This window comes from Condylostylus longicornis, unplaced genomic scaffold (assembly GCF_029603195.1).
Source record: "Condylostylus longicornis isolate FDR11 unplaced genomic scaffold, ASM2960319v2 ptg000116l, whole genome shotgun sequence".
Classification (NCBI taxonomy): Eukaryota; Metazoa; Arthropoda; class Insecta; order Diptera; family Dolichopodidae; genus Condylostylus; species Condylostylus longicornis.
In genome coordinates this window covers 309,387-330,798 of record NW_026578084.1, presented here as the reverse complement: position 1 = coordinate 330,798, position 21,412 = coordinate 309,387, and the positions used below count along the sequence as shown (strand labels likewise).

At 26.0% G+C, this 21,412-nt stretch overlaps 1 protein-coding gene across 3 annotated transcripts in view; it reads right to left on the bottom strand.

Annotated features, from left to right (window-relative positions):
* Positions 1-21,035, bottom strand: part of LOC129614698 (rap guanine nucleotide exchange factor) — a 131,705-nt gene extending 110,670 nt beyond the window's left edge. The window contains exons 1-2 of one of the 3 annotated variants that reach the window (XM_055529531.1): positions 20,818-21,035; positions 20,434-20,517 (exon numbers count right to left, since the gene is read on the bottom strand). In XM_055529531.1, coding sequence (XP_055385506.1) covers positions 20,434-20,517; positions 20,818-21,014 — 281 coding nt within the window. In that variant the 5' untranslated portion in view covers positions 21,015-21,035. Of the gene's footprint in view, positions 1-17,722; positions 18,031-20,433; positions 20,518-20,817 lie in introns of those variants that run through there. The other 2 variants (XM_055529533.1, XM_055529532.1) reach the window with 2 other exon arrangements.
* Positions 21,036-21,412: the final 377 nt, after the last annotated feature.

The following is a 21,412-nucleotide window of genomic DNA, read 5'->3' as shown; positions in this document are numbered from 1 at the left end:
GAATGTATACATATAAATTGAAAAATTGGACCCTTTAACTTCATTTTACTTAATTCCTTCATTAAGTAAAGGTGGTCATATAAAAAACAAAAAAAGACGTATATTCTCTCTCATATATACATATGTTGCAATATATATTATGAAGTGCGTAATACAAATCCCAATCAACTATTCTTTGCGGAATTGCGGTAGATAGGTTTAAAGAATTTCGCCGGTTAGTAAAGTCAACCATATGTTCAAAATGCATATGTAGACAATCACCCTTATTGTGTTAGACGATTACAAAACTGATGGCTATCATTTTTCATTCATGTGTCAGTATAGCTATAAGTAAATATTATAGTGATCATTATATGTCAATAAAATTGTGATAAATATTTTAATCGTGTCAAAACAAAAAAAAACTATTGTTTTCAAAAAAAAATGTCTGTCCGTTCAGTTCGCTCGCAAAACCATAATTTCAGAGTTTTCTTCTATCGAAGTTCATCCCTTTGCTATGTTATATAGCTATTCAAAACACAGTTATTACTAATCTAACACAATAAGAGTGTTGTTATATTTTAAGTAAAAACATTCTAATATACTTTTATTTAGTTCAAAAGCTTTTTTAATTTAAATTATTAAAAAAAAAAATGCTATATCGTATTGAAACATTATATGATCTATCCCATAAAAAAAAATTAAAATAGACTACATTGTTGTGTGCCAAAAGCTAAGATATCATATTCTATACACGAACTTGTATTTGATTAAATTTAGTATACACCTTATTATATTTTACAGCAACCAAATACACGATTAAGCTGTTAATCATCATCAGAATTCCGATAATCTTCGAATCGGGATTTTGGAGAATTATCAGAATTCTCCGTTTTTCTAATGGGTATTTCATTTTCCATTTTTTCAATTATATTTTTGCATTTTTTCTCAAATTATCGACTGAACGTTTCACTTTAAAAAACAAAATGTATAAATTTTAGATATGTTTTAGAAAAAAAACGAGGTATCTACATTATACAAATAAATGGTAGTTACTCTCTTTCTCCTCACTTGCCAAGTAAATAACGAGATAGACGATCAGGCCCTAAATTGAAGATTAAAAATTCTATTATGACTATTAAATTAAGTGCGCTATTAAATTTAATGTTAAATACATAAAAATAAGTAATATATACATATAAGTATATACAAGTATGATGGTGAAAAGAAATATCGACACCAAAATATCCAAGCCAGTAAATGTTTTGCTAAAAGTTTTATTACCCTCGACGCTCAATGAGAACGATATCGAGAACGAGTACATATTACAAAAACAAATTTTCGGTTTGTTGAATTAATTGAAATTAGTCGTTCAAGTTGGAAATTTGACAAGCAGAACATAGTGGAACTGGAGCACTTAGAACTGGAGCAATTTGGTTGTCAAACTCTTTTTTAATTTATATCAAATGTATTAATTTTATTAAAATTTTTTTTTTTTCACTTTAATTGCTTTTATCAAAGTAACAAAATAAATATTAGAGGTAGCAAAGCAATTACCCATATTGTGAAATTACTGTTCATCAATTGTTTCACCGATTTCAACTGATAACATTGTAGTTCGCGTTCTCATTGAACGTCGTAAGTTAGTTTCTCAACACTAGATTACAAAATTAACTACAATGGCCTTTATATCTAAATTAGTTCTAAGACTGATATATACTTGGAAATTTGTTATTTTCTATGTACATATATGTATAATGTTCAGGCACTATATTATGTAATTATGTAGTGCCAGTATTTTACCCTAATTTATTGAAATAGGGTAAAATACAGGGACTACAAACCAGAGTATATTACACTTAAATTTAGTTTTATTTTTTAAAATATCACATACACGTAATGTATGTATAATTCTCTTTTAATATATAAAAACAAAAATGTATTTCCAGCGGAAATTCATTTAATTTAACGAGGTTACCTTTTAATAAACAATAGGTCTGTCTGGGATAAAACTTGGAAAAATTTTAAAAAGAGAAACAATGACGTAATTTCTTGCAAAAAGAAAAAAATTCTCATTAAAAAGAAAATAAGCCAGACGGAAAACTTGGAAAAACTTTAAACATTGAGAAAATGAAAATGTCATAATTTTCTCTCATTTTTGTTCAAAAAGTATCCCAGACACTTTGCATGCAAAAGCTTTATAAAGTTTTATAAAATTTTTAAAAACTTTCTTATACCAGACAGACCTAATATGTCGTGCTATATGCCACGAACTGTAAAATTATTTTTATAATTTTTTCTCTTTTTTTTTGTGACATATAGAGATGATATTAGTTTTGAGTGCATATATAAGGTTTTTTGCAGACGATATACAAGTAAAATAATTTCAGTTGACCTTAACTGACTAAATTGTACCCTTCATATCTTTATTACGTTTAGAAATATTTAGAATAATTTTTTAATATTTTGCGGCAGCAACTCGCCGAGCTCGTTGTTGGAATCAGTCTAATAACAATAGCATTCCTTTTCCTTGCCAAGAAAGACAATTTCCATTGGTGTTTGCTTCTTTTGTTTCAGAGGTATTGTGCGATCGGACGAATTGACAGATAATATCTAAACTAACTTAAAATTTTACGCTGTGAAAGGATTTATATATAGATAGCATATACATGTTAATACAACAAACAACACCTTCAAAGTGTTGATTAGAACCGCTATATCATTGCGTTTATGTACCCTTGACTCATCCTTTAAGTGTATATATTGTATAAAAAAAGCTTGGGTAAGTATAATAAAAAATTAATTAGCGAATATTATAGTTTTTTAATTGAATTTAATTTCGCAAAAAAAAAAAAAAACATATTTATATATATATATATATATATGTGCATGCTTTTATACTCCCCCTTGTGTTAATTCTTTATGTTAAATAATATTATTTGTTTTAATATAGGTGAATTAATCTATACACCTAAAAATTATATAAAGTATGATGCAGCTTAATTTTTACCACATCTCAATGAAATTGGAAAAAAATATAGTTAACATACTTATTCTGTAATCATTTTGTTCTAATCTTAAGTTTCTAATTTATAATCAAATTCATATCATTTTCCTACATAAATTATTTATTTAATAACTTAAATTTTACTTTTTTATTATTGGTGGTCCGCTATTTTAAATCACCTCCCCTGTTCTGTTTCTTAATTTTTAAATTTTTCTATTGAGTTTCTTTTTGAACATAAATTTAGAATTTATTAGACTGAGTATATCTAATAGTTGTTATGCTTATACATACGTAAATTGATTCGGACGAAAACCGGGAACATTTTAACACTATAAAAATTTTAACAAAAGATTCAAACATTCTCAGTTCTCGTAAACAAATTAACTGTACTTACTTAATTAATATTATTAAATTTAAAATATGGAAGGGTTTTAACAAATACAAGAACTCATAGCAGTAACATAATATATGCAAACTCATACACCCATGAAAAATAACTTTAATATGAATATGAAAACAAAACAATGCATAAAAACCTTAAGTAGCAATTAAATCAAAAATATCTACGTACATTCTTTGTAACACTGGGATTGAATTCAATTTTTTTTTTCAATATTATATGATTTTGTCAATAATTTAGTTCCACTTTCTTCTATTCATAAAACAATTTCCAGCTGTTATTATTGCTTCAAAAAAAATTTTTATTGTATTAAGCAATTAGTGTTGAAACATATTAGAACGTTTGCACTTATAGAACATTATTTTAAAAACAATAAATTCTACTCTTGAGATAATTAAAAAATTTTTGTAAAGCACACATAAATGTTTATTTAATCTTATTTATAATTTAAGATTGTTTGTCACCGTTTAAGCTGGTCAGGATCACCATCAGAGTAATAATGAAGCGATTGAGTAATAATGAATAAGTTAAAAAAAAAAAATAAAATTTCAATATAATTTACAATCTGAACAACTAAAAGGGAAACACAATATCTCAAATTGGCCAAAAACTAAAATATGTAAGTGCAACGATTAGGTTTTTCTAAATCAAATTCTAGTTGATGAATTAAATTTTCATTTTAATTTCAAATCTCAATTGACGTGACAAGCAGAATCCCTTTTATCACATTACAACTTGTTGCTTAACTTCATTTTAACATGCTTTTTGTTATTTTCACACCATTTTCGTATATTTACGAATTATACTAAAAAAATATATTTTAATTTTTAAAAATTATGAATTTATTATTAATTTTTTTTGACTAATGGATCACAAAACTAAAACTTAAAAAAATAAATTTTAAAATCACATTAAAAATTTATTTTTTTTTAATTTCACATTTGTAATTTTTAATACATGAAATAAATTTATTATGATCTGCAACGGTAAAATTGACACTAAAATAATTTCAATGAAAAATAGCAAAATTTCGGATAACAGAAATAAAAATAAATACTAATCAAAATGTAATAAACAAAAAAAAATAGAAAAATGAAAAAACGAAAAATCAAATTACATTTTTAAATTTGTGTAGTCGTTATTTTCTTTTATTATATAGTAGATATTTGCACAAAATTCTTTAATGTACTACACTTTATTTTAAAACTCCAACATTGAGATTTAAATTTTGAGTAAACCATTTTCTTTATGATCCATATTATACACAAGAAGTGATTAAGCAGAGATTAAGCACACCTTTGAAAAACTTTCATTCAAAATACAACGTTATAAAAGTACATTTGGCGGTTAGCACAAGGCGACATGTCTATTTAAAAAAATTGAAAATTATTTTCTTACAATCTGGGAAACCTCTAGAATTTAGGAGTTTGTAATTTTCTTGAATTACATGTGGTTCATATTGTATGTAACAGTAAATTACAAAGAAACCACGACGGAAACAATTTCCTATGATGGAATTTAACTGTTTAATTAAAACAGTCTTGCAACAAGTTGCACATTTTTTTTATTCTTTTCTTCATTTTCCTTTTTTTCGATTTATGTACACATACATTCATTAACTTATATGTATGTATGTGTACAGGGTGAACCTGTAACGTGGTACAACCTCTCGGGGGCACAAAAATGGGGCAATTTTATCGAAAAAATTGGAGGGGGTACAAATGAATAATTAACCCCAAAAATCACAGTTAAAAATTTTTGCTTTTCACAAAAAAGTGTATAAAAATTAGGATAGCGTTATTTTACTTTAGGAAAAATCGTTATTTTACTCTAGGTAAAAAAAACGATAAATAAGCTAAATAAACTAGTGAACTAAATCAAATAAACTAAATCAAATATAAAGTGTAACCTGTGATAAGTATTTTTGACGAAAATCGTGCAGTTTACAAGCGACTTCTATCGAAAACGGGGCGCATAGCGCAAAAAAAGAGGTTACTTGAAGATCAAGTCAAAATCTTTCAAATTATGAAAAAAAAAATTCAAATAGGGTCCATTTGTTAGTGATTGGCCACTTTGTTAAAAATTTTTGACTTGTTTTCTTTATAGCTTTTTAAGTAATGCCTCAAATGATGCACTAATTTTTTCAAATAAAGAACTATTTTTCAGCTTTCCATTGTATATTAAATCGGTTTTTTAAATCAGCAAATAATGGAAATTTTCAAATATTCATTTGCAGCCCCATCCAGGAACGAGTTTTTTCATAAAATTATCCCATTTTTCTGCCCACGAGAGGTTGAACCACGTTACAGATTCACCCTGTATATGGGATGTAGATATAAAAATCTCAATTCTATGAATTTAAAAAATTTTTCCTTTTCTAAGTAAAATTAAATCTGTCATTATACATATTAAGTATGACAAATAACAACAACAATGAAAATAAAATTTGTCAAAAATTTACTTTAAAAAAAAGCATCTAGCATTGCTCTACTGTATGAATTCAAAAAAAGGGGGAAAAAAACAATAATAAATTGTGGTGAAAGAAGAGAAGCGGAAGAAGAATAAAGGGAATAAACAACGCCCAATAAGAGCAACAATAAAACATAACATTAAAAAATATTTTATACTACAAAACCCCCTTTATATATTTTGAGCCCAGCATAAATTTTAATATGCATATATTTCTATTATTTATATGTACTTCTGCTACTCTGTATGAGTAAGTATAATTTAATAAATTCAACAATCATCAAATTTGTAAAATATAAACTATGGGCCTTTTATACTGACTTTTTTAACTGTATTGTATTGTATGATATGTAAGTGCACCGACTTTCTTTATTATTTATGAAAATCGCTTTTTAAAATTACAATTTGATTTTAATATTATGGAATGGAATGTTAATTGAATAAAATTGATACAGTCATATTGAAAAATATGTTTATTTATACAATACACAACACAATGTACAAATAAATGAGTAACCAGTAATTATATTTCTTCTTAAATACATATATACTTATACATAGGTACATAAATACTTGAGTTATTACTACAATATAGAACCAAAGTGGTGTTAATTTGAAATATTTAATGAAAAAGGAAAATGAGAGAATAAAATCTAGAGTTGACCATGTCTACTCTATGATACTCGAAACAAATGAATGAATTTCCTGTTTAATGTATGGATATATACCCGGTGAAATGAATGGAAATATCTGTGTATTAGTATACACACATAATTTCTCTGATACAACCAAATTATCACCCATATTCTGTCAGTTGCATCACTTGACCTGATGGGTTGTTATTCAAAAATATTGTAATTTCCAGAATAAAATCAAATCTAAGAACAACCCTTATATCAAGTTCATAACATATCAATAAATATATCACGATGCTAGTATTAACATATGTACATAATTATGCATGCATAATGCACATTCATTCTACTTTGCAGTAGTATGTATTATTTATTTTTTTTTAAGAATGTTGTAAACTCAATTAAAACATATTAACATAATATGTACCTAAAATTGCCTTAACATTTATTAGTAAATAAGTAAGTAAGTCCAAGAAAGCGAAATTTCATACACAATATTCAATTTATTAGTTTAATTATTAGTAGAAAAGTATAAAAAAAAATCATACAGATAAGAACAAAGTAGAGAAGTTATCAAAAATATTATCATATAGAAAAACGAGAAAAAAAATAGAGTGGACCTTGTCAACTCTGTGATACCCGTAAGAATTTGTTATCTTATGTGCGAGTAAAGATGCCATGAAATTTCAATACCATGGCTTTTATAGTTTCTGAGATATAGTCAAATACCTTTTGAAATTGTATGGCAGTTACCAGAAGGAGCCAAGTAATTTCAACGACTTTTATGAAACACATTGGCTCTGCTAATATATTCGTTTGTGTGAAATTTCAATACCATAGCTTTTGTAGTTTCTGAAATATAGTCAAATAACTTTTGAAATTGTATGACAGCTACCCGAACCGGTACCCCGATCATGTCTAATTTAAATAGGGTCCCTGCACTTACTACAATAAATCATTTGTGAAAATTTGGTGAAATTAGTTCAATTAGTTTTTGAGTTATCGTTGGGACGGACGGACAGACAAAACTAAATCAACTCAGAATTTGCCACTGATCAAAAACATACACTTGAGTCTATATCTAAGACCGTTATTATTTAGCCTTACAAACGGTAAGGCAATTTTAGTATACCCTTCGAACATACATTCGTACGGGTATAAAAATTATGATCTTATAGAGTTATTGGTAGAGCAGTTGGTCAAGAATTTTTCATATTTGCTTTAATTGTTTTGTTTTCATTTTTCTTTGCAGAATGTTATGACAATTTTTTCTTCGTTGAATATGCTTGGTAGAATGATATAACAATATGAAAAGAAGCCAAAAAAGAGTAATATTCAAAATTATGATTTTTGATGAATATGTGCATAGAATTTTGTTTTCAATCCATCATTCTATTGCATCACATTTGTAAAAATTAAAAATATAGTTGCCAATAACTAAGGCACCAAATATCAATTTTAAATTAGTTATAAACGTTATTTATAGGTATTCACAACAGAAAAAATCTTTCTAGGTTTAGAAAAGCTTTACTAAATTTTAGTTTTTAGAATACGATAATATTATATTTTTTTAAATTAATCTTTCGTTTAAAAATTAAAGCTTAAAATTTTTTTAACAATGTTTTCTTAAGATTGTTAAAAAACTTTATATAGAGAAATCCTAAAATTTTCCTTTGGATAATAACTTTTTAAATGTAACATTACCATAGCACTAAAATGACATTATGAACCAAGCGATTGAAGAATTAACATAATTACCGACCGCATTATGTATATGGTAGGTGATGTGATGGCAACAAATTTCGCATATCTAGTTTTCGTCGGAAACGCATTTCTCCGTGGAAGGGAAGTATAAACAAACTATTTTTAGCAATCTGTCGGTCTGGGTGTGGACGCTTTTATCTCAAGTTCGGCTGAAACGATTTTGATGAAATTTTATATGTAAGTTTATTTCGGCTATGGCACGGATTGATAAACTTTTGGGATATATCAAGCCTCGGGAGCTGGACCTTTTAACGGGTCTGTTTTACATTTTTGATTATTTGGAAGAAAATGTTCAACAGATATTCTTGAAATTTCATAATTTCAACATAAGCTTCGTTAGATCGTGCACGAAACCTCCAAGCATTTAGAAGAAATCAGATGTCAGCAATTGGAAGTTTACTACGGGCCAAATATACATTTTTGCGTATATAAAGAGAAATAATCAACCGATTTTAATGAAATTTAATATTTAAATTCAAGGTGTTAAAGCAATGAATCTACAAATTTTTTGGTCGGAAACTGATCTGGGGGACGATTTTACATTTTTTACCATATCTTCGGAACGAAAAGATGAAATTTCTTGAAATATTTGAGTTCTGGTTATCACCAGAAGTTACTAAGCAAATTTTCGTACAATTCGGACAGCACAAAATGAAACTGTACTAAGAGCCAAATTTTCTAGGTATGAAAACTAAAAGCTTATAAATGTCCTTAAAATTGTAAAGAAGTGTTTTAAAGAAATTTTTATAATCTTTTGTAATAATCTCACTTAACTAGACAATAAACATTGCGGTCGGTTATGTGCTGACCACACCAGATTTTTTTTATTTTCTTGAAAAAGTAAATTTTTAAGAAAAGTTAAAATCAGAATATTGAGGATTTTTTTAGTTTGCTCCATATGCTATTTTTGAAAATTTTTATTTACTTGGTTTTTTTAGGTTTTGACGGATGTTCTTTCAAATGACGCAAATCGTTTTTCCCTATCTTCCTTAGTTTGCAAGATATTTGGTGTCATTTTTGCTCCATAAACCACATCTGACCATTTTTTTTTTTTCAATGGAGCACATTTAGCATGAAAAAGCATGATTTCTTTATGTCAATTTTAGTGTCCTCCATATATGTATATAGTAAAATTGCCTAAAATTGCATATAGAATAATACATATATATTTTTATTATGAAAATGGAGTAGAACTTAAAATTTAAAGTTTAAATTTTTAATTGCTCCAAGTTTACCGTTTCAAAATTCAACATCTGAAATTCGCGGCTGGATATTAAAAAATACGCTTTTTTGGACAAAAATAGTAACTACATAAAAATTGTTTTTGAAAAAAAAATTTTTAATTTAACTTTTTTTATTAACTATACCTAACATATTTACATAAAAAAAAATAAAATTTTGAATCCATTTTTCTTAAAGCTAATAATATTTGACAACAAAACATGTTCATCTAAATTATACAAAATTTTTTAATTTTCTTTTATGAAAAACTTTAGAGTTTATTTACATTATTAAAATCTTAACATAGCAGGTAATTGAATAATCCTCTTTATTAATAAATCCAATTCTTTTTTCCTAATAGTTTTACACGTTCTTTGTACTCCAAATATAGCATTTACATTCCCCTTTTCTCGTAGACCTCTCCTTCTTATTTAAATGCAACCTTCCACGCAACACCCTTGGAGCAATTCTATTTATACAAACGTACTCAAATATATTATTATATTTTATATAGATATGCTTACAGTAAAAACTTTAAAAGTAAACCAAATCTTAATAATTCATTACACCTTTTTTTTTCTTTTTCAAATAAATTTTAGTACTATTTTCTCAAAAGCACCTTTATTATTAGAAAATATTACGAACAAAAAACAAAAATTTATTAATATAAATTAAACATCTTCATTTTATTTAATAACACAAAATAATAAATATAATTATTCACCAAATTTATACGCAGAATGTGAAATTGACCCGCAAAAAGATCCAGTTCGCGAGTTCTGATATATTCTAAAATTTGATCAATCTGTGCTATAGCCAAAATAAACTCCCATACAAAATTTCATCAAAATACGTTCAGTTGAACTTGAGATACACACGTGCGCACACAGAACGACAAACATACAGACCAACTCAAAAGTAGTTTATTTACGTTCCCCTACTATGGAGAAGTGCGTTCCCACCGAAAACAAATTCGACATCCAAAATTTGGTGCTTTCATATAACCTACCTCATTGTATACAATGCGGTTGGTAAATTTAGTGGTTCGATCACTAAATATGTTCGGATAGTAGGAAAATAATTTAAAAGAATATAACTATTACAACACCAAACATAAAAGGCACTTTCTTAAACACAATACTGCGAAACAATAATGTGATACATACGCAATATATTTTCAACAGTTGTATAAAAACTTTTGCTATTTTGAATTCGCAGTATTGTGTTCATGAACAAAAAATGTCCTTAACAAAAAGAAAATTAATTATTTTGGGTCAAATAGTGGAAAATTCTATTTCAGGAAAAATAAAAATTAAGAAAAACAAAAAAAGAAAACTAGAACAAAAAGAAATTTTGTTTTGTTTAAGTACAACAATTAACAAACGAATTCCTAAAAAAAACTGCAAAAGTTAGTAAAATAAAGTTGGGTCAAGCCAATGATTTGTATTGTAGCACTTTTCCCTTCAACAAGTGAAAATTCTGCTTTGAAAAACAATCTATGTACACCTACCGCACTATTAAAATTATTTTCATTCATATACAAAACTATTTCTAGGATTGCATATATTTAGGATGATATAGTATATGCAGTCTTTGAAATAAAGCAAAAATTAATATAAAGTGAAGTTAACACAATGCTCGATTTTAAGGTTTAATTGTGTGAGTTAAGAAAAATAATTATATTTTTTAATGTCATGGAATTTACAGTTAGCTTTTTGCGTTTATAGAAATTTGAAACAGCTTGCGGTTTCGGAAATATAAAGTGAAATCAAAAATTCAAATTTTACAAATTTCAAGAGGCGATCACTTGAGAGGGGGTGGAGATGGAAAAAACTTTCCTTCAAACGAAATGAACTATTTGTTAATTTCTAAAAACCCCTAAATTTTCAAGCTTTTACAGGCTTTCTATCTTCAAGGGTATAGAAGTTTTGTAAACAAAAAAGTGTCCACGGACGGACGGACGAACAGAGTGAAACAAATAAGCATTTTTTTTCAAAAATTTTTTGGAAAAGTACTAAAAAAAGTACAGCTGATTTAACTGCACTAGCCATGATAATTAAAATATTTTTGTGATAGGTTAGCAATGTTGATGAACAAACTTAATTAGCAACATTTGTTTATGAACACAAATATATCGCGGTTCCCGCTATATATCGCGATATACTGAGTTTATAAAAAGGTCTAAAATTCCCTATATTGTTTCGAAATAATAAACACAATTTCAAATTTAAAATTTTTTTGACATTTTAAATATTTACCTTACCCATGTAAGTAAGTAGTTTAAAAGTAAAATAAAACGGAATGTATATAAGCTGTTCAGATACCTCTAATACCTTCAAAGGTATTATAATATTAAATATAGTTATTATAATACTTATTACCTTATACAACGAATTTCAGAATAGAATTTTGAATCTTTAAATGGTACAAATAGAAATATAAACTCATATTATTTATTAATTAAATGTTAAAAGGCATGCATACACATCTCTTTTTTAACTCTATAGTTGATGATAAACAGAGAAGGGGTGGGTGAGTTATTTTAAGTATATAAAAATTGTTTGGACTTAATTTATTTCAATGCTTCTTGTTTTTTTTCCTAATTATTTTGTTAGTGTACTTAAGTATTTAAGTTAAATTCAAATTCACATTATATAAAACAATTCAGTTATTGTAATTTTATATACACATTAATACATATACATATATGCAATTTTATCTTATAAGTATCATATTAAATGCATAAATGAGCGCAAGCGTTTCAAAATATGAGCAACGTTATGAGTATAGGATATACTCGTATATGTCTTATCTATCAATATACATACGTATATATTTCTTGTATAGGAAGAGCTTGAAAATATAAATAAAAAAATAGTTTGTAAAATTGCAAGCTTAGATGAAAAGAGTAAAAAATAAAGTTGGGTCAAACCAATGATTTGTAATGTAGCACTTTAACCTTCAACAAATTAAAATAATCTATGTATGTACTACACTATAAAAATTACTTTCATTCATATGGGAATAATTCAAAAACTGCATACATTAAGGATGAGTAATGCATATAATCTTTGAAAGAAAACAAAGAAAAATTGAACGAGGCGTTAACATAATGTTCGAATTTCAGAATTAATTGCGTAAATTAAGAAAAGTAATTATATGGGGGTTTTCGTTTATTCAGTTCTAGAATAATTCTAGCTTGTAGTACGTTCGAAAATTCACGCTACATACACTGAAAATATAGATTGTTCGAAAATTACTGGCTACAATAACGTACGTTCGGATATTCAATTTATAGTAAAGAAATGTACCGCAGACCTCTTAGTTTTAATTTTGTCGCTGCCTCACGAAGATTTTTTTTTTTAATTTAAAACTCCAAAAACAATTAAATTTCAAAATGGCAGATTCAGATATTGAAGGGTTATTAAAGTTTTCTTTACGTCTTTATCTCTTGTTAAAATTTCCTTATTTTACAGTTAATTGGAAGGCGAAAAGTGTTGGGATACAACTTCATAAACAATGTCATTTCTGCTATTTTCGAACAACTGATTATTTAGAAATTTCAGAATTTGTAGACAAAAAAAAAGCTTAGAACAAAAGAAAACTTTGCTAAAGTCTTTGCATACGGTTTAACGCGCAGCGTGCATAAACGAAAACCCCCTGTTTTTCAACGGCATAACATATAACGTTACAATAGCTTGAAAATGCAAAAAAATTCTTTTAATGAATTAAACTATTTATTAGTGTCTAAAAGCTTCCACGGAAGAAATTTAAGTCTCCTACAACCTTAGGTCTGGAAGAAAAACGATATCAAAAAAACAAAAAAAGAAAAAACGGCTTTTGGATAACCGTAAATTTTTAAGGCCATTTTGTTTTTTTTTTAAGTTCAAATATGGTATACCGCTGCAGAAGAATTTAAAAAATGTTTATAGTTTCGCTGCAATAAATTGTTGAGAAATTGTATTTTTCGGAATTTGGGCTATAACTTTTAAAGGGGAAGGGGGAAATAGGTAAAAAATTTTCTTCCACGGAAACAATTTTCTAGTAAGGATCTTCACTATTAATTTTTTCAACTTGGCGCAACAGTTACTTGTAATATCTTGAATTAACTTACCCTATAAGAAAATAAGAAAAAAAAAGTTCTTTTCTTAAAAATAATGAAATGCTTTCAGTATGTTGAAGGCGAAGATTGTGCTAGTAGTTTTTCCGCTTTTTGTGCATGTATTTTAAGAATTTTAACTACATATGAATGAAAATATTGTTATATTTAAAAGAATATTTGAAATTTAACTTCGAAATTTCACCTTCCTTATAGTAAGTATAAATACATTTCGTTATTTCTTCTCAAAAAATAACCATTTCGATTTGAAAACAAGTAAAAACTTGTTTTTGAAACATCTAGAGTTAGCTTTCATTGTTGTATACCAATTATTCGAAACTGTCAAACTACTCTACAGAAAATTCACGGATATGTCTAACCTATAACTGAACACACATCTGCCATGTTTCATGAATCTAACTTTATTATTTTTTTGAATATATTAAATTTACTTTTGGAGTTCCATTGCAACTACCCGAACTTGTCCAGTTATTCCACCAAAACTTCAGGGATATATCTGACCTGAAATTGAACACACGACTGTCAAGTTTCATAAATCTAACTTTATTATTTTTCCAAATATTCAAAATTTGCTTTTGGAGTTGTATGAGAGCAACGTGAACCAGTGCAGTCATTAAAATTTTTAGAACATATGTAAAATGTTATTCGACACACCTTTGCGAAATTTATTATAAATATCTTCATTAGTATTTGAAATATTTCAAAAATTCATTTCAATTGGTAAATTGGTCAATTTACCAATTATTAATAGCAGCCTCCTTAGAAGGAAAGAAATAATTTGCGAGATTTTGGTGTCGACCTTACTCGTTTTTGAGTTATCGTGCGATCGGGTGGACGGCTGGACGGACGGACAGACATGTCTAAGTCAACGTATAATTTCACGCTGAGCAAGAATATATATACATGTCCATACCGGAGACGACTCCTTCAAGTAGTTACAAACTCCATATCAAAGTGAAATATACACTTCACGAAAATGCTGGATATAAAAACCCATATAAAATGGGGTCCAGCTGTCAATTTTCTCTCTTAGGTTGTTAGATATAAAGACATCACATCAACAATTGAAAATATGAGAAAGAGAAATCTATATATCATATAATTTATCATAAATGTCATCTTCCATTACTTTACCCATTTTTGTATATGTGTTTATGTGTTGGATATTTATGAATGATTTATTCGTGCATTCATTTAATTTCTTGTCTTTTAATTTACAAAATTATAATTAAACTTTACAAACAACAAACACACACATTTTTGTTAATATTCTCTGTTAATCGTTTAATTTCCATAACGCAGCTACACATATACATGAATCTATGTAGAACACTTTTTTTTTTCAAATTTGTAAAATATTTCAGACAATTTCTTTTTTAAAATTTTGACATAACAAAAACAAAGCAAGCAATAATGTAAACGGCTTATTCATTATTGTGTTTTTACACCATACATACATGCATATGTATGTATGTACGAACATTTTGATTTGTGAGAGCACTAGAATTATTTCATGTTTCACAAATTTTTTTACTATTATACTGATGTAATACCAAAAGAGTGGTTATAATGGCATCTTTAAATTTGGTTCTGTCTCTTGATCAACAGAATCAAATACCTATAGGTTTTTTTTTGATAGAAACAGAGCCATCCATCTACAAAATGCTATGCGAATTTAATTCTCACCAGATCAGTTTTTTTTTCTTTTTATCTCCTAATATTTTTCTTGTTATTTTTAAATAAAATGGCGGATACTTGAAATTTTTGTGTTTTCGAGATGGCAATTTTGTTTGTTGACATTTTTTACTCTTAATGTCCTTTTATAGTTTTTGTTCCGTCAAATTATAATTATGTATGTATATATCGCCCTTAATTTATTTATGAATATATTTTTGGGTTAATTTATAATTTAATAACTACTATAAAAACAAAATCTTGGAATAATAAGTTTATTGAAATTTTTTATATTAGAGATAAATAACCATGAATGTATGTAATATTTATGCCATTCTTTTTCTAATTTATAAATAATTTAATTCGATTTTGTTAAAATATGTAATAATCAAAAAAAGTGTTCCTGTCTCAAGTATTATTATTATTTTTTTATTTTCATAAAAATAAAACACAAATGCACAAATCAGCCTTCTAATATTCTCTTTATTTCTCTCAAAGTCATATTCATGTTTTTTTCCCTTTTTTTTTAATTTAAACATGACGAATGTTTTTTTTTTCTAAATATGTATTCGTATATTCATATACATATGCTCTTTACTTGAATTTTGTACCAATAAACACACAATTCCAGTTTAAAGTAACGCAATTATACTGACAGCACTTACACTACCAAACAAATAAACACTACATTAATATCCACGCACACGTGCTTATTAATATGTATACATCAATTAAACATGCATATTTCTCTTGTTATTTGTAATCTAATGTATACTTATATTCCATTTACAATATTTACATGTATTATATATCAATGATAAATATGCATATACAATAAATGTTTATGAATGTATTTACATATGCATTTTAACATACTATCCAAATTAGAACAATATGGACTTGCTTGGTTGTGTGGTGTTGCATAGATTTTAAGTAGGTTTATGGTATTAGGAAATGAGGACAATATTCTCAGCATTTTCTCACATACAATAATATACCAATTAAAATATTATGATTTTAAAAAATTTTTATATAAACATTTTTAATATTTTGCAATTTTTAAAATACTTAAAAAGCAATTTTACTCTTAATTAATATTGCTTATGCTACCACAATAGAATGGTTTTATTAACACATAAAAATTTCTATTATTGTTGTTGCTTCCGTGTATAAAGCATAAATATTTTTATTCAATAAGCAAAAACACATTCATTTTTTCAAATACTTTTATATTCACTTATTCTAGATTTCTTTTTGTAAAACTTTAAAAGATTCTAAAAATATTGTTCATTTATTTACACCTCTTAGTTGGTTTTCTACCACCATTTCACTAAATGCATTTATTTAAAAAAAAAATAGTATTATTTTAATTTATTAAGAAAAGTTTAATTTAAGAGAGCGCATAAAATTTTAATTACTTTAAAAAAATAAAACTAAATTACTAACTATCAATGATTCCCGGCACTCTCTGAAAAAATTTAACTGTCCGAAGTTCTATCTACAATATTTTCATCTAGTTAAATGCAAAGTCAAAAAAACTAATACTACCCTTAAGATTTTATAAATGTTTACTCTTTTTTACTCTCTAATAAAACATATATATATATATATATATATATATATATATATATATATGTGTGCATGTGAACAGGTTATTTAATTATTTTTCGAAATTAATAATATATTGCACATATTTCTTAAATAATCACAAATTCATAAAAATCAAAAACCAATTTGACTAGAGTCAATTATGACATATGCTACTCTAATATCAAAATTAGTGATGTACTCGAATATCAAAATTATACAGAAATGAATCAAGATTTATTAAAAATATATATGTAGGTTGAAATTGTTATCGAGTAGCGAAATAAAACCATTTATAACTGTTTTGATTTTACACAGTAATTGGCTAAAAATAATATTTACATACATATCACGTTATTATTTTGCTATATTACTCTTATATAAAAATCTCAATATTATAATATTTAACATTTATAGAATTTTTAACACTCGAAATGCCATTAATTCTTAATAGATTGACCCATACCTTTGCCTTGAACGCTAATTTCAAGTATTTATGGTATATTACCCTCATACTTTGTGCATCTACCTATGGTTTGCCGGGAATTCTACACATATTTAATATTGAAGAATTCCTAATAAGTAAGAAAGAGATATGTGGATATAGATATAAAACATGCGGCGGCGAAGTGAGGCGTATGTGTACAAAAAAAAAAAACCAACAAAAAAATTATTTAAAAAAATTATTTAAAAATATTTTTTATGTTTTTTTTTCATTATTATAAAAAATTATTTTTTAAATAGTTTTTAAATTTGAAAAACGCATTGGAAAATATTTTTTAAAATTTTTGCCTTGGTTTTTTTTAATATTTTTTACGATTAAAAATTTTTCTTAAAAAAAAATTTTATTTTTTTTATTTATTTACTTTTATTTTTTTTACAGTAACCATAAAAATTTTTTTCTTATTTTTTTAAATTTCGGGATTAATTTTTCCGTTTTTATATTTTATTAATAGTATTTTTTTTTTCATAATTAACATTTTTTCATATTTATTTTAATTTTGTAAATCAAGAAACTTTTCATTACTCCAAAAAAAAAACATTGAAAAATATCAAAGTGTAAAAATAATGAAAAAAAAACACAACAAAAATTTCAATGGAAATTTCGCTTTTTCCAACTCACTACACGACTACTACACATTCTACAACTTTACCCACCACCATCACGCACGACAGGTATTTTTGTACTAAACTATGAAAAAAAAAAATAACAAAACAAAAAAAAACAAACACGCAACAAACATAATATAAGAAATTTTTTTGAATGTATTTGTAATGAATAACTACACACACTTTAACAAAATACCCGAATGGCCGAATACAAAAAACGACGGCAATGTATTTCAGGGATGGAAAATGTTGTACTATTGTACCAAATGTTATGTTTTCAGAAGTAATTGGTACTGTGGTATATTTAACCAAAAAGTTTGTTTTTCTACTTGTATTATATTCTTTATACAAAAATATTCCTTTTATAAGAAATAAAATTCTTCTTTACTTAAGTCGAATACAAAAATTTATTTTGTTTGTTAACTTTGTTATTATTATTGATTGCACACGTCAACCAACCATATATTGTTATTGGTCATCAATATGCCATGTATTGTGTTGCCTATAATCTAAGAAGTCAGAGTTTTTTTTTTTGTTTATGACGTTAAACATAACAGTTTCTAACTTCCGTAAGAGCATGTATAAAAAAATTCGCAGAAGCGGTTTGTGGATGTTTGAATTTTGAAAATACATTTTTTTTTATTAAATTGGGTGGATTATAAGTAATATACCGACAATTTCATCTCCAGCTGGAATATTGTAAGTTTTTAAAAATTTATAATTCTACTTTAAATCAAAATCTAAATAATACAAAAATTTTTCAGACATGATGTAACGGTGTACAATGCTACAATAATTAATGAACAGGAACGCTTCAGAACCTAAAAGTCGTAAATGGTGTCCAAGGAAATTAAAGCAATCTTCAAAAAAAAATAACTATTTCCCTCAACATAAGAAGTGTAATATAAAAATACAATATTTTCACTGTTGGAAACGTTTCTCACATCAAAAGACATGCCATTCAAATGCGCCCAAATTTTTAGAAAAATACATAAAAGAGACTAGTAATATTGAAAACTTTACTTGGAATAACAATAATGAAGAAAATTTATTTAAAATTACAATTAAATGAAAATTGCCTAACACTACCGTTTTTATAAATATAATATTCATATACGGATATGTATGATTGCTATTATTATATCGTAGTACATGTACATATGAAACAGACTGATAAAGTAGTAGTACTGTCAGTTCTGGTTTGAAGCCTTCACAAAACTTAACGTCATACTCTAAGATTTTTTGAATTTGCATCACTGACATGTTTCATGTAACGGATGACAAAACAATACAAGTCAGAACGTCGTACGATGCTTTTTTCTGGAATGACCAATCCATAAGTATTTAGTACATAAATGTATTATAAAAGATATGACATATGTACATCTGTTTCTGACGTATAGTTTTTCCTTTTCTTTCTATGAAAAAAAGACGAGAAACTATGCATACCTATATGCAAATTTAAATTTGACATTAGAGTAAAAAATTTTGAAAATAATTATTTCATTGGAACTTCCGTAGAAGCATGTTATTTTTTATGATTGATGAACTGTTAGCCTCTTTCATTGTCCAGGCCTGTATTTCTTTTCAGTTATGGTCATTGGTCATGTATAAATAAAACGATACAGAATTTTTAATAAAGAGAGTAAAATAATGATATATTGCAATCTACTACACATATTTTAATCAAATGTTAACAATTATAATACATTCTAGACTAACTAACACACACACACATACCTGTATGAATATACGATACATTGCATACATATCTAAAATACAATACTGTCAATACAAATAAATTAAATTAATAACTCAACTTTTAGAAATAAATAAAAACGAGTTTTCAGAACACTACATTGATTTAATATTACGTGTTTAAATTATTGCATTAAGGTAACACTAAAATACGCAACAGTGTTCCCATTTTAAAATTCTTGACGTATTAATAAAAATTTTTAATACCTTTAAAGTTTTAATACTCTATTCGACCTGTTTACTCCTATTGAAATTTTTTACTCTTTCTTAAACCTTTTTTTCTCTCACTAATTTTCTCTCAAACTAATTTTTATTTTATAAGTTTTTATTAATATTGATTTGGTTGACAAAACCGTAACTGAAATTTTTCTCATGGAAAACAATTAAAAAAAAATAATAGAAATGCCGTAATTTTAAAATTGCAGTAAAATTGTATTGCCACACAATTCATACAATCAAACTCACTATGTGTTTCATATGGTGTGTTATTAATACTCTAATTACTACATTTTAGAAGTCTTTATGACTTTTAAAGTGTTTCTCAATATATGTACGTATGTATGTATCTTAAATTCGTATACGTCAGCAATAAATATGTGTTTATTACATACATAACTATAAAAAATTTCAATTTCATTTTTACAAAACGCATTTATGATCAATAAATATAAATTTTATGTTAATTTTATAGAAAAATCAATAATCCTACCTTGAACCAGGCAAAAACATTGATCCTCCAATAAACACAGCTCCTGACAGCAGAATATACCAACATTTTGCAAATTCTCCCGTACTATAATAGTGTTTTGGAAATATATATAAAGGAAAAAAATTTAGTGATTAATATTCAGGTAAGAATTCAGTGTGGCATACTTTAAGTTAAGTTATGTTAAAAGAAAAAAAAAATATGAATCAGAAAAAAAACTATAATCAGTGTAAGTGCAAAGTGTAAGCACACAAGTGCAAAATGATATGTAAGGTGAAGTGCCAGTGCAGTGGGCTCAGAAACAATCTAAGTTTTTAAAGTATTAAAAAAATAAAAATAATGAAATATAATAAAAATAATATATATAAAACCACTAAAATAACTTACAAAAATAATATTTCATTTGCTTGATGACTTTCATATCGCACCTGTTTACACAAAGCTCGTAAAAACGAATCACGATATGATGATAACGGTTCCAAATTATGCAATCCATAATAAATAATTTGTAAGTCTTGTATAGAACGTTTATCTACATCAATTTTAAGGGCTTTTATAAATTGTCCATTAACTATATCACTCATAATCAATTAAACAACACAAAAAAAAACAATAATAATATAAAAAACAAAAAAAAAATAAACACATCTGTATAATTTTTTTTTCTTATAATTTCTCCTTTTTTCCTTAACATTAATATCATTTTTTTATAAACAATTTATTTTTTTTGAATTTTTTCAATTCACTTAATAAAAACATCATTATTAATTTTAATTTAATATTTTCATTAATGCTTTTATACATTTTTAAAAATCTTAAAAATTTTTAGATTTGTACACTTTCTAAATTAAATTAATTATAAATTATTAGAATAATTTCATTTTAATTTATTTTTTTATTTTAACACATTATTAATATATTACAAGACACTTGTCAATTGAAATGACATTTTTTCTTAATATTTTTCAAAAGTTCATTAACT